The sequence below is a fragment of the Gymnoscopelus microlampas genome, assembly GCF_963454915.1.
Source record: "Gymnoscopelus microlampas genome assembly, chromosome: 23".
Classification (NCBI taxonomy): domain Eukaryota; kingdom Metazoa; phylum Chordata; class Actinopteri; order Myctophiformes; family Myctophidae; genus Gymnoscopelus; species Gymnoscopelus microlampas.
In genome coordinates, this window is record NC_139960.1 from 1373589 (window position 1) to 1401530 (window position 27942).

The following is a 27942-nucleotide window of genomic DNA, read 5'->3' on the forward strand; positions in this document are numbered from 1 at the left end:
AGAATTACTACAAAAGTTACTTTTGAGAAGCTGTTAGTTTCTTCTACCCAGCCGCTGTTGGATATCCATCTCAAGATAAGTCAAGTAAGTAGAATTGTCCTGGGTTTTTCCTTTTGCCATTTAAGTGATTGTTTTCTTATAGTAAATGTGGAGCTTCACTGTAGGCTTTACTAGTGTTTTTTCCTCTGAAATACAAACTAAACATTGTCGCTAGTGTGTCTGTAGGCTATAATAGCTCACACAATCATCATGTCTTTGTTTGTCATGCCGGTTTGGCAATATTGTACTTTTTACTCATTTATTTGAAAACTTTATTTAAAAGTTACTTTGGAGAATTAGATGTATTATTACAGATCTTCAAGCCCACTACACCTTGTGATGTGACACATTGTGAGCTTGTAGATCTGCTACTTTTGAGAGATTGTACTAAGTACAATTTTGACTACAGGACTATGGACTATGTTTGTGAGGATGAATTATATGAAGATATTGTGAAGATATTACCGAATGCTTATTGCTGTATAATTGCAGTATATGCAATTTAAACTGTTGCTATTATTTAAGTAAGAACCACAATAACTGCAATATTATCTACAGTTGGGTTTTAGATCGACCTACATCAGAACTGTATTAAAGGGTCTACACCATGAATTTTAACTTTTTCTTCATTTTTGTGTGTTTTTGGTCTCCCCCACCTCTCTTCTGTTCCAACAAATACCCGACTTCGAGCATGCAGGCTTTCATAGGCTATCTGTGGTTTTCATGTAAATTGGTCTGAAAACAGTCCGTCAGATTTGTTCCCCCACCCTACGTCACGTCTGGGAACAATTCCTCCCGTTTTTCAGTTCTAACCAAAAAAAAAAATCAAAAAAAAAAAAAGTTTTTTTTTTTCATTTTTATTTTTTTATACATTTTTTCTTATTTTTTTTTTTTACTTTTTCCACACAGAACCAGGACATGACATGCATACAAACTGGCTCAATAGCGCCCCGTGCCAAACAGGACAATGTGGTATTGCAGGTGAAAGTGCTTTATAAGCCAGAGAGAAGTTAGTTGGAACGAGTATATCTGAGGCTTGATTTAGGCTCAAACCTTTTGAAAAACGTTTGAGGGACATAAACAATATGATATCAAATATTATTATTATTTTTTAAATTCATGGTGTAGCTCCTTTAAAGTGACACGTGTTTTAACCACTTTAAATGTGACCTCCCTGTATTTGTAGAGGGACATTTTCAAACATTTTCATAATATTCAAAAATGTCCAAAATGTTCGAAAAATATTTAGATTAACAAGCTTCGGGATTTGAAACGTTGTGGGCGTGAGGGGGGTTTGTCCTACACTGAAGTATTTACAGGGCTTAAGTGGTTAAAGAGAGAATGAAAGCTAACATGTGTTTTTCCTGTGATGTCTGCAGGTTAAGTGGGGCGTAAAGGACAGCAACAACCACTAGACTTTGAAGCAGACGACAGACGAGTGTTTGGCTATCAGAGAGCCCTGCACCGCCCTCCCTCTGAAGGAAGCACCGACGTCGCTGGACCAAGAAAACATGTCCTCCTCACTGGCCTCCATCAATGGCCCAGTCAAATATGGGGATCTCATTGTCCTGGGGTATGAGACATTCATTTGTTGATATTCATTGAATAGGCTTTATGCACAGCAGCCATATTGGAAAGGAATTGGGCCTCCTCCTTACTTCTTCACTTCCATTCTGTTCAAACAGTGTCAGGGTGATGATAACTCTGAAAGTTATGGGGGGTTTTGAAATGTAAAAGTTTGATATCCACCGTGCTACACTAAATGGAACGGAGCATTCATTAGAATCATTGGTAACACCTGTGAAGGAAGTAAGGAAGCCGCCCAATGTCTTTCCAATACAGTTGCTGTGCATAGAGCAGTGGTGGGAAAAGTACTCACATTTTGTTTTACTTAAGTAAAAGTATCAATACTGCATTGCAATATAGAAATACTCTGTTACGAATGAAAGTCAGCAATTCAAAATGTACTTAAAGTACCAAAAGTAAAAGTACTCATTATACAGAATGTCCCGTTTCAAGTTTTCAAATGTCAAAAGTCTTTTGAAAATAGCAGATCTACAAGCTCATCGCGACGCATTGTGAGCTTGTAAATCGTCTGCTTTCAAAAGATTGTTTATACATTTTGAACTTGTGAAATGGGACATTATGCACAATGAGTACTTATACTTTTGTACAAAGTATATTTTGATACCAATACTTTTGTACTTTTACTCAAGTACGTTTTTAATTCTGGACTTTCACTTGTAACAGAGTATTTCTACATTGCAGTATTGATACTTTTACTTAAGTAAAACCTTTTTCCAGCAGTGCTGCCCACGCATACTTGCTTGTTCCAAAGATCTGAACCGAAACTAAACGTGTCACAAGCTTTGCTTTATTAACCCCAGCGCTCCCACCACGGTTTCATCTTCTCTTCACAGGAACAATGGCCTCCTGCCCAACGGGGACGAGACCAGGACCAAAAGCCACTTTGCTTTGTGCCAGAGACCCCAGGCCAACGGTGTGAAACCAAGCACTGTACACATGGACTGCAATCCACAGGCAGCTGAGGTACTATCAGTGGTGGAAAAAGTAACAAAACCACAGTGTAAAAAATACTTTCAAAGATCAAGAGTATTGCCATCAAAACTATACTTATTTAGTATCAAGATGCGAAATGGCCACTTCAGAATCATACACCAGGACAATAATTATTGGTCATTAAACACTTAAGCCTACTTAAGCTTGCATAAATTAACACTCCCCCAGGCCTTAAATATGCTGATGAGTCTTAAGTCTTAAAGGAGTAGTTCACCCAAAAAGTAACTTATTTTCTATCAATTACACACCCCATGAAGCATTGAATTCATGGAGATCTTTTTGTTTTTGTCACATTCCTAAACCAATAATTTGATGACCGGTGGTCTCTCTGGTACCGGATACGGTAGCATCTTTCCGCCGGTCATCGAATTATTGGCTTAGGAATGTGACAAAAACAAAAAGATCTTCATGAATTCAATGCTTATTGGTGTGTGTAATTGATTTTTTGGGTGAACTACTCCTTTAAGTGTTCAGCGCGACTGCACATAAGATGGTGGCGTTATTACTGGACTTCGACATAAGACCTGGAAATAAGAGTCGTAAGGGTTCATTTCAAATTCCTGGAATTAACCAGAGCCCTATTTCATATATATATATATATATATATATATATATATATAGAAGTCTTTTTTTTATTATACTTAAGCTATTTTTAAAAGCAAGTGTTCCATTACTTTAACTCAAGTACACATTTGACAGAACAACTTAGCCTGCCTGTAGTTGAGTCATATTTGAGGAGAATCCATGCTCTGACTCAAGCACTGAGCTTGAGTTCTTTGTCCAGAAGTGGATGTTTCTAACAATGAACTTCTCTGTGTTCCATAGGCTTCCATCAACAACATGGACGAGCACAGGATATACTTCACCCTCTCCCCGGCCTCCATATGCGTGATGGAGTATGTTCCTGACAGCAATACGGACATGTTTCAGGTCTGTAGGATCCATTATGCATACATTATGTTTTGCACTATATAAACCAGCCATTCACAACCTCTTGGCTGTGAACTCTTTAGTAAAAACAACATATATATTCACCAACAAAATTGCAGACATAATTGGAACTGGAACATTTCAAGCTGATGAATGCTCTTCTCTCCTGATTGGAGGATATAAGGGGGCTTAAGTGTTTTGCTAGGAATCGAACCTGGCACCTTTGTTTCCCAGGTGGCCTCTCTACCCATTCAGCTATCGCCACCCTCTTATAATGATTAAAGGGATAGTTCACCCCCAAAATGTTTTTTTCCCCCATTGATTAGTCACCCCATGGAGACTTGAATTCATGGATGTTTGTTTTTGTTTTTGTCTCATTCCTAAGACAATATTTTGATGACCGGTGGCGGTTCCGGTAGGAGACACAAAGAGTCTCCTTTGTGTCTCCTACCGGAACCGCTGCCACCCGGTCCGCTAGTCATCAAATGACTGTCTTAGGAATGTGACAAAAACAAAAAAAACATCCATGAATTCGAGTCTCCATGGGGTGACTAATCCATAGAAACAAAGTTATGTTTGGGTGAACTATCGCTTTAACTATAATGACATGGCCAAAATAGGGACACTAGCTTGAAAGTGGTTAATACTGTGTATGTAAAACAAGCAAATAATGTGCAACCCCTTGTGTGTTTGTCCATAACAGATCGGACGTTTCACACAGAGTCCCATTGACTTTGTGGTGACGAACACAGTGCCCGTCAGCCAGTCGGTTCAGGACACCATCTCGCGCTTCGCCTGCCGCATCATCTGCCAGAGGAGCCCGCCCTATGCCGCGCGCATCTACGCCGCCGGCTTCGACTCCTCCAAGAACATCTTCCTGGGTGTAGGTTATGAAATGTCAGATGAAATGTCTCATACACAATAGTGTCTGTGAGACTGTGCAGGGATTTATAACTTGTTTGATTCATTGATGAATCCATTATGAACAAATGCATTCAAAATGAATACCTGGGAAATAGGCATCACAGCGCGTTGCAATGCGATGTGTTGTGAGCTTTTAGATCTGCTACTTTTGAAAAAGTTGTAAATACAGGACTTTTACTTGTAACATGTTATTTTGTGGTATTGCTGCTTTTACTTAAGTAAAAAATCGTTGGATTCTTTCACCACCTTCCTCCCCCCGCAGGAGAATGCAGTTAAATGGAAGACGCCCGATGGACGGATGGACGGACTGACCACCAACGGCGTGCTGGTGATGCACCCGCTCCATGGCTTCACTCAGAACACCATGACACCCGGCCAGTGGAGGGAGATGTCGGTGTGCGGCGACGTCTTCACCCTCCGGGAGTCCGCCTGGGATCAGCAACGGGGGAAGATGGTGAGGACTATATACAGTATGCATGTTCACAACAAACAGTAAACGTGCACAGACATAATGATCAAAACAGAATACATGTAGACAATAGTTGGCAGTGCACATCATTGTGGGAAATCAAAGTGTGAAATACGCTACGGAAATCAGAGGGTCACACAAACTTCCGTTCTGACGATTTAGTGCCCCACATGCCTCCCTTTGTTTCATACAAAGAAACAAACAATAAATCACGTACATCCACTCACTAATAACCAGGTGCTGGGCTGAGTTCAGAATCCAAAGAGAATAAGGTTCTCAATAAAGTCTGACCCAGTGTGCAGACTTTATTCTCATACATAAATACACACATGATCCTGGTAGAAGATCACATAATAATAAAAGTGTTGCTCTGCATCGCTCATTTGCGTAACATGCAAATTGACATTAATCGTGTGACTGTGTGCCCCCCCCCCCCTTTTCCCTCTACACCAAACCCGTTGGCCTATTTTCATCGAATGTTCGCCTATTATGACATTCCCAGAATAGGAATGCTCGAGTTCATGGGGTTAACATCAGCTAGGCCTAACAATCAATTTGTACCCATGTTGGGTTTTGCCATTTTAGTTGTATTGTAGAAATTGTATGAATGTATTTATTATTGATCGATTGATTTATTTGTATTACTATGTATGTCTTTACTCTCCCCCAAACATTATTATTTGACAAATGATGTACAAATCTATGTACATCATATTATGTATGCATTCTTGTCTACAAAAACATCAACCAAATCTTATGTTCTCCGTCCAGGTGGACAGTGAGTCTCAGGAACTGGTGGACGGCTCGCTGATCGACCTGTGTGGTGTGACCCTCCTGTGGCGCACGGCCGAGGGCCTGGCGCTCATGCCCACCATGGAACATCTGGAGGTCCAGCGCCAGGAGCTTTATGCCGGGCGGACCTGTTTTGTTTACAAAGCTGAAAAAGGTGAGCTTTTATTGTCCTTGTGCAGTTCAATGCTTGAGGAGGTATTCTTATTATTATTATTAGGGGGCCAAGCATGTATTGCCGTGGTTCATACACATGCATATTTCGTAGTATTAGCCTAACCATGCAGTAGTTTTTTACGAAACTCTGAGGGCCATGTCAAATGGCAAAGACACGAAACCCACCATTGGCCACCTTTGGAAACAATATGTACAAACCCATTTGGAAAAAAGTTTGTACGTGAAAAAATTAAGCCTCTAGGGGCCAATGAAAATGTAGTTTTATGAAAAATATTCTTCTACCCCTAACTACATCAATGCAGTGTCATATTTTTACGAAACTTTTCAGTATGGTAGAGGATCATGCTGTTGAATGTTGTAGTTGAATGGGTAGAAAGGATGCCTGGGAATCAGAAGGTCACAGGTTCGAATCTAGGCCACGGCTAAACTGACTGGCAAGGAATTGTGATGAAAAACAGTTGACAGACTTTTATCTTGATGGTTGCATTTTTAACAAGACTCTGCTTATGAATTCTGCTGGTGAATCATGACCATAAAACATTTGTTCTGTGACTAAAAAAATAAATAATAATAATTATCTGATATACTATATTTAATAAATACCCTTTGTTTTGCCGTTTTCAAATGTTTTTTTTCCACAGAATCAGAATGTTATGGTCATGATTCACCAGGACCCTGGATGGCTTGATTCTAGGCTTAAAATAATTGATATAAATATTTTTGGAAATGTCAATGGGAAAAATGCATTGACTATTTTGGAGTGGAACCAGAAAATGGCCGCCACTGCTATTCCCTATACTCAGTGTGTATTTCCAAACGCACACACTTATTTATGCATACTTTGTAGATTAGATCATGATATCAAATGACTTCTTGTGTTTACAGTGTCTCCACTACCTGCCTCACTACCATCAGTGTCTCCACTACCTGCCTCACTACCATCAGTGTCTCCACTACCTGCCTCCCTACCATCAGTGTCTCCACTACCTGCCTCACTACCATCAGTGTCTCCACTACCTGCCTCCCTACCATCAGTGTCTCCACTACCTGCCTCACTACCATCAGTGTCTCCACTACCTGCCTCACTACCATCAGTGTCTCCACTACCTGCCTCACTACCATCAGTGTCTCCACTACCTGCCTCACTACCATCAGTGTCTCCACTTCCTGCCTCACTACCATCAGTGTCTCCACTTCCTGCCTCACTACCACCAGTGTCTCCAGAGAGCACAAACAGGAAGGACTATTTAAAACGTGAGTAGTGATCAGTAAACTGCTTTTACACAAACCCTTCATACAGTGACATTGTTTGGATACTAGATGACCGGTGGTGGGGTTTTGGGACCCCCAGGGGTCCATGAAGGGGTTCCAGGGTGTCCTCTCCTCTCCTCCCCTCCCCTCCCCTCCCCTGAGTACTTTTACTTGTAATACTTTAAGTCAGGGGTCTTCAACAGGGGGTCCGGGACCCCTAGGGGGTCCTCAGAGTTACTACAGGGGGTCCGCCAAATCTTTGTGTGATAGGATTATTTATTTTACATTAACCACTTGAACCCTAGCATCCCTTTTCTAGGAGAACTTTAGCCAAAAAATAGCAGATCTACAAGCTCACAACGCCTCGCACTGTTGAGGCGTTGTGAGCTTGCAGATCGGCTATTTTTTGGCAAAGAGTTACATATGTAGAGGGAAAAAAGAGCAGCAAAAGTTTGTCTGAAACACAATTTTATACAATAGAGAGGGGGTCCCTGCTTCATCTCTCTCTCAGCTAGGGGGTCCCTGGCCTGAAAACGTTGAAGACCCCTGCTTTAAGTATATGTTGATTACTTTCACTCAAAGAAAAAGACTGTGTAACTTTTAAGATCTATTTGGGCTATTCAAAAATAGCTGATATAGGCCTACAAGCTCATAGCGCGGCACTCTTGTATATCTGCTATTTTCAAAATCGTGAAGATGTGTATAAATCTTTGAATATATATATATATTTTTTTTAAAGCGAACATTTGTAACTCAAATCTTTGCTTCTGGGGGATTCTACAAATGTCTTCTAAATCCTAACAGTTTTCTGAAAAACGTATGTTGCTATAATATCAGTGGTTCTCAAACTTTTTCATATCCCCAAAATTATATATATCTGGCCGTGGACCCCCCATCCCAAAATATTTTGTTCCAGGGACCCCCATGAAGCAAAGATTTGAGTTACAAATGTTCCCTTTAAAATATATATATATTTTCAAATATTTGCACAAAATGTTGAAGATTTTTCAAAAATAGCAGATCTACAAGCTCGTAGCGCGGCACTCGGTGCCGCGCTACGAGCTTGTAGATCTGCTATTTTTGAATAGCCCAAAGACATCTAAAATGACACAGATATGCGTTCCAGGCTTTAATGGGTTAAAAGGATTAAAAAGGGGGGAGGGGTCATGGTAGTTTTTTCTCTCTGTTTGTTGTGAGGATTTTACAGTTGCAATGATAAAATGCCTGTTCTGTTATATGCCCCCCCCCCTCTCTCACACACACACACACACACACGCACGCACGCACGCACGCACACGCACGCACACAGGCCAAATGACCTCACTCACTGTGTCTTCATTAAAATGTGCTGTGGCAAAAGAATTACCCCGAGCTGTTTACATCGCAACCTACGTTGCATTAGCTAGCATGCTAGCTGATAGAAGGCTCCCTCTCTCTCTGTGTGTGTGTGTGTGTGTGTGTGTGTGTGTGTGTGTGTGTGTGTGTGTGTGTGTGTGTGTGTCACTCAGTGAATGATGTGTTTAATGTTTATTGTGTTATTTTCTCATCAGATTTCTCTCATCTCACACTGAACACAAACACAGCACACAGACTCCTCTCTCTGTCTGAGAACAACATGGAGGTGACAAGGAGAGAGGAGGATCAGCCTCCTCCTGATCTCCTCCTGTCTGAGAACAACATGGAGGTGACAAGGAGAGAGGAGGATCAGCCTCCTCCTGATCTCCTCCTGTCTGAGAACAACATGGAGGTGACAAGGAGAGAGGAGGATCAGCCTCCTCCTGATCTCCTCCTGTCTGAGAACAACATGGTGGTGAGAGAGAGGAGGAGAGGTCGGGGGTCACACAGACGCCTCTCTCTGTCTGAGAACAACATGGTGGTGAGACGGGGGAGAGGTCCTCCTCATCCTGATCATCCTGACAGGTTTGATGTATGGCCACAGGTTCTGTGTACAGAGGGTCTGACTGGACCCTGTTACTGGGAGGTAGAGAGGAATGGAGTGGTTGATATAGCAGTGACTTACGGAGGAATCAGTAGGAAAGGAGGTGGTAATGACTGTGTGCTTGGAGGCAATGATAAGTCCTGGAGTCTGTACTGTGATGATTACAGTTACTATGTCAGACACAATAGGAAGGTGACTGTCCTCCCTGTCCGTCCCTCTGGCTCTAACAGAGTAGCAGTGTATCTGGACTGTCCTTTAGGGACTCTGTCCTTTTATGAGGTCTGCTCAGACACACTGACTCACCTGTTCACCTTCACCTTCACCAACACATTCTCTGAACCGCTCTATGCTGGGTTCAGGTTATTCTCCTCCTCCTCAGTACGTCTGTGTGAGCAGAGATAGAGTCTCTATGTGAGGAGGACATCAGGTCTCCATGGTTACTCCACATGTTAGTGACTCTATAGGTTTAATATGTTTAACTCTTTCCTCTCCTACTGCTGTGAGCATGTTGTTGGTTGATTACTTTACTCTCATGCAGTGGTGGGTAAAGTACTTCATTTGTTTACTTAAGTAAAAGTATCACTACTGCAGTGGTGGAAAAAAGTACTCCAATTCTTTACTTAAGTAAAAGTATCAATACTGCAGTATAGAAATACTCTGTTAAGTAAAAGTCCAGAATCCAAAATTGACTTAAGTAAAAGTATAAAAGTATTGGCATCAAAATATAAAAATGTATTTGAGTAAATGTACCAAAAGTAAATGCAGAGTGTCCCATCTAAAATGTGTAAAAGTCTTTAAAAAAAAAAAAAGTTTAAATAGAGCTGAAGTGGTTAATGTATGTTTTGTAATAATAATCTAAATCTACAAAGTAACTAGTAACTAAAGTTTTCATATAATTGTAGTGGAGTAAAAGTACAATATTTGCTTCTGAGATGTAAGAAGTAAAAGTACTGAAAAATGTAAATACTCCACTAAAGTAAAAAATCCTAAAATTGGTACTTGAGTACAGTACTTGAGTAAATGTACTTAGTTACTTTCCACCACTGCTCTCATGTTGAACTGTGTAAATCAGTGTGGATTCAAACATCTACTAAATGTCTGCATTCATTCATTAATGACATTCAAATCATTCATTGTTCATCTATTGATTCATTATTACATCATTATGTTATTGTTGTTTTTATTTGCATATTCATTCCATATTCATCTCATTCTTCACATGTTATTGTATGATCATCTGTAGATGTTTCATTGTTTAATAAATGGATTCTTAAAAGTCTGATATTGTTCTTGTGTATTAATATTCATAGTGTTGTCATGACAACATGGCCTCAGCTCATTGGTCATGGTTGTTATTTCATGATTACAAATGTAGAGTAATCCATTACTGTTTGATTACAAATACAATGTAATCAATACTATTTGATTACAAATATAGAGTAATCCATTACTGTTTGATTACAAATACAATGTAATCAATACTATTTGATTACACATATTTACTACTATAAATACCTAACGTGAGCTTGTAGATCTGCTACTTTCAAACAGCTGACACATTATATTATAGGTTTAATAATAATAGACCCTGGTCGCTTATTTCTCTCGCAACAATCTGGCAACAATGCCAGAATCGGAAGGAAGGACGTAAAGACGTAGTACTTGAGTAAATATACTTAGTTACTTTACACCACTGTTAACTCATATATATAATACGTGTTATTACCAGTGGTGTAAAGTCACTAAGTACATTTACTCAAATACTGTACTTAAGTACAATTTTGAGGTACTTTTCATTTACAGGAGTATTTCCAATTGTCTACTTTTTACTTCTACTCTACTCTACTCTACACTACACCTCAGAGGCAAATACTGTACTTTTACTCCACTACAATTATTTGTAAACTTTAGTTACTAGTTACTTTGCAGATATAAATGATTACATTATAAAACATACATTAACCACTTTAGCTCTATTTTATACATAGGCTATTTGAAAATAGCAGATCTACAAGCTCACAACGAGCTGTGAGCTTGTAGATCTGCTATTCTCACACATTTGAGTACTTTTACTTTGATTTTGAAGTTCACTATTGACTCATTGTGTCCACACGGGGGCGACAAAAGACCGTTGAATAACACAGATCTATAGACCCCTGAGAACCAACGCTCTAGAGAGCACTGGTTCCCAAGCTGGGGCTCGGTATCCACAGAGGGGTCCTCAAATTATGTTGGGGGGTCTCCAGATGATTAGCTTAAAGGAGCAGTTCACCCCCAAAAAAATGACTTATTTTCACCGGTGGAAAAAGTACTCAAATGTTTTACTTAAGTAAAAACACCAATACTGCAATGTGGAAATACTCTGTTACAAGTCCGGAATTCAAAATATACTTGAGTAAGAATACTAAAGAGTAATGGTATCAAAATGTACTTAAAGTACCAAAAGTAGAAAGTACTAAAATGTTTGAAAATAGCAGATCTACAAGCTCACAACGCGCCGCATCGCGTGTGAGCTTGTAGATCTAATATTTTCAAATGGTCTAAATGTATGTAGGGCTGAAGTGGTTAATGTATGTTTTGTAATAACAATCAAAATCTACAAAGTGACTAAAGTTTTCAGATAATAGTAGTAGAGTAAAAGTACTATATTTCCCTCAGAGATGTAGTGGAGTTGAAGTGAAAGTAATGGAAATTGGAAATACTCAAGTAAAGTACAAATACCTCAAAATTGTACTTAAGTACATTACTTAAGTAAATTTACTTAGTTACTTTACACCACTGGTCCCCAGATGATTAGCTTAAAGGAGTAGTTCACCCAAAAAATGACTTATTTTCCATGAATTTATCACACACCCCGTGAAGCATTGAATTCAAGGCGTTTTTTTTTTTTTTTTAATGCATTCCTGGGCCAGTAATGTGATGAGCGGCTGTATTTCCGGTAGGAGACTCAAAGAAACTCCTTTGTGTCTCCTACCGCTTTCCTCCGCTCATCAAATTAGTGTCTCAGAAATGACACAATAACTAGAAAATCTCCATGAATTCAATGTTTCATGGAGTGTGTATTTGATAGAAAACAAGGCATTTTTTGGGTGAACTATCCCTTTAATGTCCAACATAGTTCTCTCACTCAACAGTAAACAGACCAACATACAGTATAAGTGTATATATACATTATCTGTACATTTATAAAGGTACTATTTAATGACTTTTAAGACCTTTTTAATTCCTCTACAATGAAAACAAAAATAAACTAATAAGAATATCACTACGTCAAAAGAAACCAACAAACGGAGATTCAAACATTGGGCCAAATCGTCAAATATGACCTAAGAAAGAGGCAAACGTTGTGAAAATAGCAGATCTACAAGCTCACAACGCGCGTTGTGAGCTTGTAGATCTGCTATTTTCACAATGTTTATCTGTGGAACCGAGTCAAACTAAATGTAATGCCTCAACTTCTAACAATTCCAAGTGCTTGCCAGGGTGGGGGGTCCCCAGTTCATATGATTATTTTGGGGGGGGGTCTCCAGTTCAAATATGAAATATGATGAGTGTGTGTGTGTGTGTGTGTGTGTGTGTGTGTGTGTGTGTGTGTGTGTGTGTGCGCGCGCGTGCGTGCCGTGTTTTTGTCTCCACCAGCGTTGCCATGTCTGCTTATTATAAGCGATCTTGGCCTTGTTTTTCTGTAAAGTGACTTGTAAATATTGATAGTTTGTGGGTTGCTGGTATCTGGGCATTGTGGTTGTTTCTAAGGTGTAGTTGCTTTGATTTGTTCCTTAAAGCCTATTTTTTACACATTTTATACCTTTGAAAACGTGTGGAATGGGACATTTTCCTCATATTGAGTACTTTGTACTTATGGTACCTTAAGTAGCCTACATTTTGATACCAATATTACCTGTAACGGAGTGTGTCTACATTGCAGCCTTGATACTTTTACTTAAAGTAAAACATGTGAGTACTTTTTCTTTTTCTTTTTTTGGGGGGGGGGGTTTAGGGTTGGGGCTTAGTTTTCATAAGCCAATGTTTATTTTAAATGTATTTCCTATTAGCTGACCTCGTATTAAACTGTACTCTCATCATGTGCTTCTGCAAACTTAAAATAAAGTATTATTCAATCAACAAAAAAAAGAAAAAGACCTGCTTTTTGCCTGTTTCTCTCCCAGCGTCTGGCAACACCACAACGCCGGACTCCGCCCCCGCCATGCATTCCAAGCCCCGCCCACTCGCTGCATTCCAAGCCGTCTAGCTTCTCTCAGGGGGAAAAAAAGAAAAAAGAAAAGACAACTTCTTCTCCACTCGAACCTTGGACCGAGGAGGAGAGATCTACAAGACCTCACTGGCAGACAGACAGACAGACAGACAGACAGGCAGGCAGGCAGGCAGGCAGGCAGGCAGGCAGGCAGGCAGGCAGGCAGGCAGACAGACAGACAGACAGACAGACAGACAGACAGACAGGCAGACAGACAGACAGACAGACAGACAGACAGACAGACAGACAGACAGACAGGCGTAATTTTGCGTTTTGAAAAAAGGGTCGAAAACAGAAACATCTGCGTCGTCGCTTCAGAGTAAAGTTTGGAGCAGAACGTTTACCTCTCTCTCTCTCTCTCTCTCTCTCTCTCTCTCTCTCTCTCTCTCTCTCTCTCTCTCTCTCTCTCTCTCTCTCTCTCTCTCTGTTCAAAAGAAGAACTGTTCCTATGGATCACATTGTGATCATATTCATATCTTCTCTATGGATCATAACTCATATCTGACACATAAAAGCTGATACACAGTATCCATGGAACATAGCCGTGGGGGGGATATGCGCACATGATCTGGCAACCCTGGAGGCAGTTCATAAAGTATCTTTTTGCCTCAGAGACACTTTGTATCCGTTTGGTTTTTTTTTTGGCAACTAAAGCATCGCTCGTCGAGTTTTGACTGTCTGGAGTAACTGTGTTTGTTGCTGTTTGTTCTTAAAGCCATAATCCGGTGAAAGATTTTTTTTTTCTTTTTGGGAAGAACTTGGAGATCAGTTTATTTTTGGACTTTTTAAAGGATGGAGATCCTGGACAACACTGAGAGCTTCCTTCACTGGGACAGAAACCTGAGTGAACTGTCTGAGTGTGGAGAGCATGACGTCCTCTACAGCACAGTAAGATATGATTATTATTATTATTATTATTATTTATTATTATTATTATTATTATTATTATTATTATTATTATTATTATTATTATTATTATTATGATTATGATTATTATTATTATTATTTATTATGATTATTATTATTATTACCCTTATTATTATTATTATTTATTATTATGATTATTTCTTTTATATTTATTATTTTATATTTATTATTATTATTATGTATTTTTTATTATTACCCCCCTAGAAACAAAGATTTGACTGAAAAATGTTTGCTTTAAAAACAAAAACATATTCAATGATTTGCACACATTTTCATGACTTTTCAAAAAATATGTAGATCTGCAAGCTCATATGAGCTTGTGTGTGTGTGTGTGTGTGTGTGTGTGTGTGTGTGTGTGTGTGTGTGTGTGCCCTCCCTCCCTCCCCTTGCCCGGCTCTCCACTCTGAGGTTGAGCCTTGAGGTCCCACAATACAAACACTTTAAAGTCGTAGAAAAATCATGTTTTAAAATTTGTGAAATATTCATCAAACAGATGATTGACTGCTCAAAGGACATGTACAAGTGTGTGCGTGTGCGTGTGTGTGCGTGTGCGTGTGCGTGTGCGCGTGCGCGTGTGTGTTTGTGTGTGTGCGCGTGTGCATGTGTGTGTGCTCTGCTGCAAACTTTTGACTTACCAGAACAGATCTACAAAAAAAACATGAATCTCAGTCACGTGATTCATGTTTTTTTTGTAGATCTGTTCTGGTACTAAGCTGACAAAAAAGTACTCGCATGTTTTACTTAAGTAAAAGTATCAATACTGCAATGTAGAAGTACTCTGTTCCAGGTAAAAGGCCTGTGTTCAGAATGTTACTACATGTCTAATGATTCCCTATGAGAGGATATGAGAGTTAGCCTACTTTTAAAATATTCCTACATTAACTGGAGACGATATTGATTTAAATACAAATATGTTTCCAAATGTATGGAGTGTCTTTATATCTTGTTGTTTTCTTAATAGTTGATGTGTTTCACATTTAACCAGTTACCCATCATGTTAACACAGCAGAGGGTAGACGACAGACCCACTGTAGAGACAGGACAGGCGGTCTCCTGCCCAACTAAGACCTCGCCTCCCCTAGAAACCCCAAACAACCCGAAAACGTGTCATTGCATGCTTAATGTCCTCAAAGTCACGCATCCAACAAGCTTTGAACCGAGCAGATTGGACCTTCTGTTCCAGAGATAATGACCAAAACATATTGAAAACGGACACTTTCGCCAGTTTTCTGGGTATTGAAAACCTCAAGGGATGTGTCCGTGACGTATATACCATGTGACCACTTAAACTCTAGATCTCCGATGCTAGCGGTTTTGACATACTGATGGAGTATATTATAGTATATTGTGGGCAGTATATGGAGATGACAGATATGGGACATTAAAAAGGACAAATTAAACAAATGTGACAGTTTATTAGAACACAAAAAAATGGCTACAGCCTCAGTAGTTAACCAGTGAAATGAGGGTATTTTACAATGCCTCTCATAGGGAATGCATTGAGAGCTGCAGTTCATCGTTCTAACAGACCTCGAGTAGCGGCGCTGTGTCAAAAGTGGGCGTGAATTTGTAGGCCTTCCGCTTCCGGCCGTGTGTCTCTATAGACGGATTTCCGCGCGACGTCATCACAGAGCAGAATGCGCAATCTGCGCATGCCCGGGTGAAAGGCGCGTTCGAAAATACAGCCCTGAGCGGCAGTGAGCGCACTGGCCAATACAAACTAATAGGCGAGTGTGCTCCGGTGCGTAATTTCCAAACGCACCCATAGGCTTCCCCCCTCCTCTGCGCGGTCATATTCCTCTCATGTTTACTAACAGGAAACCCGTCTATGGGGTGTGCAATTGATAGAAAATAAGTCATTTTTTGGGTGAACTACTCCTTTTAAGGGTAAGGTCCTATATTTTGTGATGTTTATGTTTTGTTTCATATCGTCACCTTGCTAAACCAATGGCCTCATTGTTTAAGTCATTTTTTGAGGAAAATGATATTTTTGTCAGCTCCTCATGACACTGGCATCTCTGGCTGTCCCCTCCCCTTTTAGTAGAATCTCCCTAGAGTGTGACTTAGGACAAAATAGGCCTTTTTTTTGGCCCTAAGTCAGTGGTTCTCAAAGTTTTTCATGTCAAGGACCCCCAAATTGACACTTATTAGCCCGCAGACCCGGCTCTCTAGCAGTGATTCTCAACCATTTTAATTTCAAGGACCCCCAGTTTGACATGCATTAGAGGCTACGGACCCCCATTTAATGGCATTTCTATGCCTGGGACCCCCATTTATATTGTAAAATCAATGTTAGATTTAACTCTGAGAGTGTACAAATGGAACCAAATGGACCCTAACGGGTCCATTTGGTTCCATTTGTACACTCTCAGAGTTACAGACCCATAAGGGTCCATTTGGTTCCTAACTATCCATCATTTAGCTGGGGACCCCCTGGAAATGTACTTAGTTACTTTACACCTCTGTCATTTACATAATTATGCATGTGTGTGACGTTTACAAACAGATGTGTGTGAGTTTGCTCTGTGTGTGTGTGTGTGTGTGTGTGTGTGTGTGTGTGTGTGTGTGTGTGTGTGTGTGTGTGTGTGAGAGAGGGGGAAATCCAGCTGGCTTTCAGGATGGGAATCAGACACTGTTGCCCTACTGAAAACACACACACACACACACACACACACACACACACACACACACACACACACACACACACACACACACACACACACACACACACACACACACATGCACACGCACACGCACACACAGACAGGCGCGGACTTGTGTTGTGAGAGAGTTTGGAAGCCTTGTCTTAAAGGTGCAGTACGTGATTTTTTTTCACATCTTTAAATAGCTCTATCACTGCTATCTTTGTAACCACCGGCTCTTTAATTACATGGGGATTCCAATTTCATCCAATCAGGAGAGAGAGAACTCAGTCAGGATACAGATTAAAGGAGTGAAATTGGAAATACAACATTGGAAGTGGAACGCTATACATTTGAAACTGATGAATGGGTACTCTCTCCTGATTGGCTGAAATTGACAACCAAATGGATCCATACAGGAGAGGTTAGCTTGCTTGGTATAGACTTCTGATTGTTGACAGACAGTATCTAGATGTTTTACAGTCACTTTGGATGAAACCTTTGGACACATTTTGACAGCAATGAATTGAAATGTACTTAATAGAGCACCGAAGTCCTGACGTCACTGCCAGTAGAGGGCGCTTTTCCGCAGGTTCATGGTACTACAGCTTAGGGGCCTCAACATGAACGAGCGAAAACCGGTTTTCGACCAATAGACCAATTAATTGTTTACTAACATTGAGACTGGATGCGCAGGTGATTGTTTCACGCAATCAATTCTCAACCTGTTGTTTCGGGGTGCGCTAGTTTCAGCACACCCCAACCCCCTTGAAGTGGCGATCCTATATGCAAACATTTCGCCACTCGGCTGGGCACTTGATACCTGTTTTTGACGCGTTCAAATAATAATGGAATGTCCAAACAATAACCTGCTGTTGGGTGAGGTTCCCGTTTATTACAGTTGTCGATTGTAGGCTTTACAGCATGTTTTATATTTTGCAAACACCCATATTAATGACGGTAAAAACCGTAAAGTCTCCCGTGTGCCCAAGCCATTTCCTTCATCCAACCCTCCTGCTTCACCTGTGACACTTAAAACTGCCGGCTCATGCCGTGGCACCCCTCCCCCCAGGGTAAACACGCCCATCAACCGGCACACAGGTAGAATGGCTCCTTCACACCGGCCCCAATGTGATTGAACAATTACATCAAATCAAAAGAAAAGGAGTCATACTTCATAAAGTTTCACGCTGATTCTTGAAGCAGGAAAAGCTTGGATATAGGCCGCTCCAGTTGTCCTGTCTTTGTCTTCAACTGTACTGCACGTACTAGTCCTTTCTTGTCCCGGAAAGTCTTTGTTACCTTTCCCAAGATCCATGATCCTCGAGGAGCGGTTTGATCCATGATCACTACGATGTCTCCGATCCGATAACTTCTCCGAGGCATCATCCACTTCTGACGTTCCTGTAGTAATGGCAGGTATTCTCTTGTCCACCTCTTCCAAAATAGATCGGACAGGTACTGAACCTGTCTCCATCGTCTCCTGATATAGAGATCGTTCTCTTCGAAGAGTCCGGGGGCAAGAAGAGGTTTCCCTTTAAGCAAAAGAATGTGATTTGGAGTGAGCGCTTCCAAGTCATTAGCATCGTCAGAAACCTTAGTTATAGGGCGGTCGTTTAAAATGGCCTCCACTTCACACAGAACGGTATGAAGGCTCTCATCATCCAATGATTGTTGACGCAGGACAGAAAACAAAACCTTTCTCACCATCCTGATAAGTCTCTCCCATACACCACCATGATGGGATGCAGTAGGGGTGTTGAAGGTCCAGTCAATACCCTTTTGCCGGAGAGCACTTTGGATCTTGCCGTGATCTACAGCAGCCAAGGCTTCCCTCAACTCTCTCTCTGCTCCAACGAAGTTTGTGCCATTATCCGACCTTAGATGACACACTTGGCCTCTGCGACACATGAACCTCCTTATAGCATTAATACAGGAGTCTGTATTCAACGAATAAGCGATCTCCAAATGCATGGCCCTGCTAGTCATGCAGGTAAAAATAACTCCATAGCGCTTGACCGTAGAACGGCCTCTCTTGACCTCGATGGGTCCGAAGTAGTCCACTCCGACATTTGTGAAAGGCGGCAAATCTGGGGTAATTCTTTCCTTTGGCATATCAGCCATTTTCTGTTCACTTGGCTGTCCTCGATACCGTCGACAAACCACACAGTCAGAGATTACCTTTCGACAGGCAGAGTTAGCGTTAGTGATCCAGTACTTGCGTCTCACCGTTGAGAGCATGTGGTTTCTACCAGCATGCCCAAGCTGTCGATGCATATACTGCAGAATGAGGTATGAAACATGGGTGCCCTTGGACAGTATGGCAGGATGCTTCAGCTCCTCAGGTAAAGCTACTCGACTGAGTCTTCCACCCACTCGCAGTAAACCCTCCTTCAACATGGGATCCAATCTACAGATCTTGCTGGTTCCTTTCACGCCGGATGCTCCACTTTCCAATGCAGCAATTTCCTCCCCAAAGGTTTCTTGCTGGCTGAAGCGAATGATGGCAGACTCGGCTCTGAACAGATCACTTACAGTGACTGACTGAATTCCAACTGAGGCTCGAAACTGCTTCATATCCTCTTCTACCCTTTTAGGCTGAGTGAATAGACCGTCAACGGTCAAAGAGGCAGTAAGTTCACTCCTCCTTTTTCCCAGCTTCAGAAGAATGGCCTTGAGCTTAAGGAACCAAGCAACTGAGGTTCTGAGCTTAGCCCACACAGAAAAGTACCTCATAAGCTTGGAAGTTGCACCCTCGGTTTCTGTAATGACAACATTCACCATCAGCTCCCTTTTTACTTCCGGATCGTCTGCTGCAATGGGCTGTGGGTCAAAAGACACTGACCAATCAGTCTCTGGCCCTTGCAGAAAGTCTGGCCCAGAAATCCACCTCCTACAGGCCATGAAGTTATCGGCAGTCAAACCTCTGGAAGCTTCATCGGCTGGATTATCCTTTGAACAGACGTACCTCCATTGACTGGTCTTTGTGGTCTCCCTTATAGAAGCCACTCTGTTAGCCACAAAGGTGTGGAACCGTTTGGTGTCATTATTAATGTACTTGTTTGACTGTCTGTCCAAAAGTACGACTCCTCCAAGTCCAGTTGTAGTTCGTTCCTTAACATCTTGTCGACCTTAACGGCCAGCACTGCAGCGGTAAGCTCAAGGCGAGGGATTGTTGTCTGTTTCAAGGGAGCAACCCTGGCTTTGCCCAGCATAAAAGCCATATGCACCTCTTTATCCTGGTTCTCCAACCGCAGATAGGACACCGTACCATAACCATGATCACTGGCATCCGCAAAATGATGCAACTGCATATGTATGGGTTCTCTGAAGCCCTTTGGCTTAATGCAGCGGTCCACCTTCAATTCTGCTATTCTTTCGAGGTCTAGCAGCCAACCTGTCCACTGCCGAGAGAATGACTGGGGTATAACATCATCCCAGGACATGCTTTTCCGACACATTTCCTGCAACAGCAGTTTCGGGATCAAAGTGAATGGGCCCAAGAATCCCAGTGGATCGTAGATGGAACTAACGATTGAAAGTATTCCACGTCGTGTGTGGGGTTTATTTTCCACCGCAGGATTGAACCCAAAGGTGTCAGTTTCTGCACACCAATTCAAACCAAGTGCCATCTCCACTGGTAAGTCTTCCTGTTCCAAGCGAAGCTGTCTTGTTGTTTTTGACCGCTTGGCTTCTGGAATAGAGGATAGCACGGCCCGACTGTTGCTTGTCCACTTTACCAACTGAAATCCCCCTTTAGAGCATATGTCGGTAAGGTCTGTTACCAGCTGCAATGCCTGTTCCTCTGCGGGTTTAGATTTCAGACAATCATCCACGTAAAAGTTGTTGCAGATGGTATCAATTACTTCGGCATGGAAGTTGTCTTTATTGTCCAAAGCAGTTCTCCTTAAAGCGTAATTGGCACAGCTTGGGGAAGAGACTGCTCCAAAGATGTGAACTTTCATTCTATGGTCCACTGGTCTCTGTGAAATATCTCCCTGGGGCCACCACAGAAACCGCAGGAAATTCACATGCCTTTCTGACACCTTTACTTGGTGAAACATAGCTTTGACGTCGGTCATCAGAGCAACGCTCTCTTGTCTGAATCTCGTTAAAACACCAAAGAGAGAATTGGTGAAATCAGGGCCTTGTAAAAGCTTGCAGTTCAATGAAGTTCCTTTGAACACTGCTCCACAATCGAAAACCACCCTCAGTGTTTTCTTCTTAGGGTGATACACCCCGTGATGAGGCAGATACCACAGACTGTCGTCTTCGCCCTCCACCTGATCCTGAGGCACCACCTCCGCATAGCCACTGCTGATCATATCATTGAGGAAAGCTGTATACTCATCCTGGTAAGTCTTATTCCTTTTGAACTTCCTTTCAAGACTTTGAAGTCGTTGTTCAACAATGCAACGGTTATTCGGCATAGTGATGTTGTCCACCTTAAAAGGTAAGTCCATACTGTAGTGACCTTCCAGCATGCAGGTTGACCTCTCCATAATTTCCATGAAACGCAGGTCCTCTCTTGACATCTCCTGCTTTTCCTCCAGTACCAGCTCACTGAAATCTTGGTTATACTGGGAAACCAACAACTCTTCCAACTTGGTGATGGATATCCTGTTAGCATAGACGGTTGAACAGTTCTTTCGGCCACCGCTACTTCCCCTTAAAGGGCCATTGATGACCCATCCCAGCAGGGTTCTCACAGCATAGGGCCCATCGCCTTGGCTATTGATTATTTCCCATGGTTCCATGAGTTTTGGGGCATTGGTCCCAATCAACATTTCAACATTGGCGTCCAGTGCTAGGATTTTTACACCCTTAAGATATTCCCACTTGTCAATATCCAGTTGTGTAGGAATATTGCTTCTTGACACTGGAATTGTGTCCTGGGTAAATATTTCTGGAAGATCCACGAATTCATCACTGTCCAACTTGGACACCTCCAGACCGGTGAGAATTTGACTATTCACGACGCTCTCTTGGCCCATAGTACGCAGCAGAATGTTGGTGTTAGTACCCTGTAAATTCAGCTTCCTCATGAGGCGATTGGTACAAAACGTTGCTGTACTCCCGGGGTCCAAGAAAGCATAAGTGTGCAGCACCTTGTTTCCCTTCTTGGGCTTTAACTGTACCGGCACAATAGACAGTGTACAGTCTTGATCTCCGGCCCCAGTACAACCGTATGCCTGGAGAGAGACGAATGCGCTACTGACTGGTGTCTCTGTCAGTTTGTCCTGATTGTGCAGGACAGTCGGATGGTTTAGTTGACATTCATCGCAGGTCAACCGACTTCTACATTCTTTATTCATGTGACCCGCCTTCAGACATCCAAAGCAGACCCCCTTTGCCTTCAGAAATCCAATTTTTTCTATTTGGGAAATCTTTTTCAGCTCCGAACACCTGGATAATGGGTGTAACTCTCCACAATAAACACATGATTCCTTTGATGCAGATGGTGTTGTGAGCCCAGGAGTTACAGTGTGGTCGGTGGCTGCGATGTTTGTTGCAAAGCTGCTTTCTCTAATATTGCTCCTAGGTGGTGGTCTGCTCCTTGCTGCTGGCTGTAATGAGGTATTTGGTCGTGCCTCTGAAATATCACCAAACAGGGGATGTGACAACATTTTGACTTGGTTTTCCAAAAAGCTCACCATGTCTGAGAAGGTAGCTCTATAGCCTTGCTCTTGTATTCCAAAAGCTTTAGCCCTCCATCTTTCCCGGAGCCTGTATGGCCACTTCATCATAACTTGTCGCATATTTGATGGAATATCCATCTCCTCCATGTATTGAATTTCCATCATGGCGTTACAGCACCCCCTGAGGAATAAAGCAAACTCCTGCAGTGCTTTAACATCGTCGGTTTTGATAGCCGGCCATCCAAAGGCTTTATCCATATAGGCTGTAGCTATTGTATATTCGTTGCCAAAATGCTCTTTCAAGAGCTCCTTTGCCCTTTCGTACCCCTGCTGTGGTGTCGTATGTAGGCAGCTTCTGACCAACTCTCTGGGCTGTCCCCTTGTGTATTGTTCTAAGTAATACAAACAATCCTGGTAGGTGCTTGCCTTGGCTTCAACACAGTGTTCAAAAGTCCTGATGAAATATATGCATTGCAATGGGTCACCATCAAATATTGGCATCTCTCTTTGGGGCAAGGTGGCTGATATTTGCTGCCGTATAAGCCTTGAGGTGATTTCGTTCTGCTTTTGCATGATTCCACAAATAGTGTCCTGATCCACTGGGCCTTGAATTGAAGCATCCGATGATGTATTTAACTGCTCAGAATGGGATCTGTTTACTTTTGATTCCAATGCACTAGGTGCAGCTGTAGGAGGCATACTGACAGTTTGAGTGTTGTTCCTTACATCAGCTGTATGCAACACTCCAGTATTTGGCTGAGAATAGCCTCTGTTGGTGGCACCCTTTGCATATAAGTTTCCAACCTGTGGTACTGGGACCCAAGAGTGTGCATTTTCCTTTGGACGTGCATCGGAAGTGGAGGCGATGGGAGGTGCTATTGGGCCTTGATTTAGGACCCGGGCATCAGCCTTTGGCACAAATTCCTCTGCCCTGGGGTTAAATGAAAGGCTGCGCCTTTGGAGTCCTTTGCTGACATAGGAGTTCATTGCATTAGAACGAGTATTTTCTCCAATAATGCTGCCTTCCAGTACAGAAACCTTTGCGGCAGCGGCCGATATTTGTCCCTCAAGCTCCATTTGCTCCTTTAGTTTTCTTAGTTTTACTCCTTCCAGTCTGACTCTTTCCTGCTGTGCTTCCAACTCGTGTCTTTTTTGTAGAGCAGCAGCCTTTTCCATTAGGGCGGCTTTCTCTGCCTTGGCCTTCATGCAGGCAGCTGACACACCTGAGCCTCTACTGGAGGCTTTAGACCGTTTAGACCCCTTGGAGATATTAGACACACTGTCTTCGGGATTAATCTCATTTTGACACTCAGATTGTACATTTTTACCACCATCATCCACAATTCCAATTTCCTGTAACCATTTTAACACCTCCTCAATGAACACATCACAGCTGGATACCTTTGAATGAAACCATACATTTTGTTTATTTTGTTCATCCTCCGGTATAGGAAATTCCATAAACAATGTGTTGTGAAGTTCAGTGGCCCTTTGACCCAACATTTTGATCCTGTTCAGCCTTTGTTGGACAACAGAGCCGTTCTCCTTTGAAACCATAAGTGCAGTGACTTGAGCCTTTAATTTACTTGCTTGTGTGAAATGTCCATTTCTTTCAGTTTGAAGTCGTTCCATTGCGAATCTGATTCCTTTGAGAGATGGCGTTCTTACTCTTTTTTCAACATTAGTAACCTCTTGCATTTCTGCAATCCCAGCTTGCTTGTTTGTTTCACTCATTTTGTTTTCCACAGAGTGAACCAATAATAAAACAGTGCACGTATTTGTTTTGCCCCAAAAAGAAACACTCGTTTGCAAACAAAAATAAGACCATGGACAGTGTATTAGTTTGCAACCAACAAAAATACCGTAAACAGTGAATTCATTTGTGACCAACCATAAAAACGTTATGCAGTGTATTCATCATTTCCAATCAATAATAAGACCTTAGGCAATATTTCATTCATTTCAACTCTGTATATTCATGGCCCGTTGCGTTCATTGCGCAACACTCGTGCCGTGCGCTTTGAATGTGGAACGCACGCTGTGTGAGGAAAACTAATGTATTTCGGACAGTCAAAAGTCAGAGGATTCCTGAACAGCCTTTCCTCAAAGCGGCCCGCGGCCGCGATCAAAGCCGTTGTACGGCGAAAAGCCGTTCCATACGATGCCGTGTGTGCCAGTATGTGTGTGTGAGTGCGTGCACCACTGACCAGTAACACTAACAGCAGCCAGAGATAGACTGAGGGCTGGGGCCGTTGAGTTGTGTTGTTCGCTCTGCCCGTGTTGGCGACTGGAGCGCTCCGCTCTTCTCGGGAAGGGAAGGGAAGGGAAGGGGGGGCGCCGCCGCTCGCTCACCGAGGCGAATGGATGATGATCTGATGATGCACTGCTACGAGACTGCACTGCTCCGGATAAAGATGTCCATTCCAGCCAGGATCGATGTGAAATCTTCTTCCCGGGTAGGGGTGCTCCACTAGTCCGCTGGAAGTCCAAGAACCGTTCCAAAAACAAACAAAAGAAACCAAACAAAAACGAAGCGAATCCAAAGTGGTCTATTGTCTTCCTTTGTCCGACTGAGACAAGGTTTTTACTTGTGAAGTGGCGATCCTATAAGCAAACATTTCGCCACTCGGCTGGGCACTTGATACCTGTTTTTGACGCGTTCAAATAATAATGGAATGTCCAAACAATAACCTGCTGTTGGGTGAGGTTCCCGTTTATTACAGTTGTCGATTGTAGGCTTTACAGCATGTTTTATATTTTGCAAACACCCATATTAATGACGGTAAAAACCGTAAAGTCTCCCGTGTGCCCAAGCCATTTCCTTCATCCAACCCTCCTGCTTCACCTGTGACACTTAAAACTGCCGGCTCATGCCGTGGCACCCCTCCCCCCAGGGTAAACACGCCCATCAACCGGCACACAGGTAGAATGGCTCCTTCACCCCTCTTGTGTGTTGGCTAGTGTGGCACGTCCTGGCGAGACCTGATAGAATGGGTTTCATTGCACGCATACTGGTTCTTATCAGTGTGACGTCGTCTGTTAAGGGGTCTATGGGCTCGACTCACGAGCGTGCGCACGGGGCTGCGCGCTTCTGTGACGCAAAACGCGTCACAGAAGTGACGCACTGGGGCCCATAATAGGCCGCGCCCACCACATATCCAACCCGGAAGAAGAAGGGGTGATTTAGGCCCATGCGCTGGGTGAGCAACTCAATGCAAGTGGATGGGAGGAGATTTCGGGTGCCCTCTCTATTGTTTTTAACTCTATGCTGCAGACACAGTGACATCACTGTCTTTACGACTTTGAAGCGGGGAATTCTCATCCCAATCCCGACTGTTCTGTTGTTCATATTTCTATATTTTGGAATATATATATATATATATATATATATATATATATATATATATATATATATATATATATATATATATATATATATATACACTACATTTTACACATGGAACCACATTTGGTTCCATGTGTACACTCACTCTCAGAGTTACAAATGGATGAATGAAACACTGACGTTTTCTTTTTGTTGACTTTACCAGACTACCAAAGAATTCTCTGTGACTGCAGCGAAGGCCTGGGGATATGGTCTCTCTCTCTCTCACACACACACACACACACACACACACACACACACACACACACACACACACACACACACACACACACACACACACACAGGCTAAATGACCTCACTCACTGTGTCTTCATTAAAATGTGCTGTGGCAAAAGAATTACCCCGAGCTGTTTACATCGCAACCTACGTTGCATTAGCTAGCATGCTAGCTGATAGAAGGCTCTCTCTCTCTGTGTGTGTGTGTGTGTGTGTGTGTGTGTGTGTGTGTGTGTGTGTGTGTGTGTGTGTGTGTGTGTGTGTGTGTGTGTGTGTGTGTGTGTGTGTGTGTGTGTGTGTGTCACTCAGTGAATGATGTGTTTAATGTTTATTGTGTTATTTTCTCATCAGATTTATCTCATCTCACACTGAACACAAACACAGCACACAGACTCCTCTCTCTGTCTGAGAACAACATGGTGGTGAGACGGGGGAGAGGTCCTCCTCCTCCTGATCATCCTGACAGGTTTGATGTATATCCACAGGTTCTGTGTACAGAGGGTCTGACTGGACCCTGTTACTGGGAGGTAGAGAGGAATGGAAGGGTTCAGATAGCAGTGACTTACGGAGGAATCAGTAGGAAAGGAGGTGGTTATGACTGTTGGCTTGGACACAATGATAAGTCCTGGAGTCTGTTCTGTACTGATAACAGATACTATGTCATACACAATAGTAAGGTGACTGACCTCCCTGTCCGTCCCTCTGGCTCTAACAGAGTAGCAGTGTATCTGGACTGTCCTTTAGGGACTCTGTCCTTTTATGAGGTCTGCTCAGACACACTGACTCACCTGTTCACCTTCACCTTCACCAACACATTCTCTGAACCGCTCTATGCTGGGTTCAGGTTATTCTCCTCCTCCTCAGTACGTCTGTGTGAGCAGAGATAGAGTCTCTATGTGAGGAGGACATCAGGTCTCCATGGTTACTCCACATGTTAGTGACTCTATAGGTTTGATATGTTTAACTCTTTCCTCTCCTACTGCTGTGAGCATGTTGTTGGTTGATTACTTTACTCTCATGCTGTGGTGGGTAAAGTACTTCATTTGCTTACTTAAGTAAAAGTATCACTACTGCAGTGGTGGAAAAAAGTACTCCAATTCTTTACTTAAGTAAAAGTATCAATACTGCAGTATAGAAATACTCTGTTACAAGTAAAAGTCCAGAATCCAAAATTGACTTAAGTAAAAGTATAAAAGTATTGGCATCAAAATATAAAAATGTATTTGAGTAAATGTACCAAAAGTAAATGCAGAGTGTCCCATCTAAAATGTGTAAAAGTCTTTAAAAAAAAAAAAGTTTAAATAGAGCTGAAGTGGTTAATGTATGTTTTGTAATAATAATCTAAATCTACAAAGTAACTAGTAACTAAAGTTTTCATATAATTGTAGTGGAGTAAAAGTACAATATTTGCTTCTGAGATGTAAGAAGTAAAAGTACTGAAAAATGTAAATACTCCACTAAAGTAAAAATTCCTAAAATTGGTACTTGAGTACAGTACTTGAGTAAATGTACTTAGTTACTTTCCACCACTGCTCTCATGTTGAACTGTGTAAATCAGTGTGGATTCAAACATCTACTAAATGTCTGCATTCATTCATTAATGACATTCAAATCATTCATTGTTCATCTATTGATTCATTATTACATCATTATGTTATTGTTGTTTTTATTTGCATATTCATTCCATATTCATCTCATTCTTCACATGTTATTGTATGATCATCTGTAGATGTTTCATTGTTTAATAAATGGATTCTTAAAA

General features: G+C 42.0%; 1 protein-coding gene across 1 annotated transcript; it reads left to right on the forward strand.

Annotated features, from left to right (window-relative positions):
* Window positions 1-1550: 1550 nt before the first annotated feature.
* On the forward strand, window positions 1551-27942 carry LOC311040053 (uncharacterized protein; the record flags this gene model as incomplete). The annotated part of the gene is made up of 9 exons (XM_084050125.1): window positions 1551-1612; window positions 2460-2589; window positions 3445-3549; window positions 4253-4432; window positions 4736-4927; window positions 5714-5869; window positions 6824-7004; window positions 7094-7162; window positions 26532-27942. 9 exons carry the CDS (start codon window positions 1551-1553, stop codon window positions 27065-27067), a joined length of 1611 nt encoding a protein of 536 aa, XP_083906251.1. The 3' UTR covers window positions 27068-27942.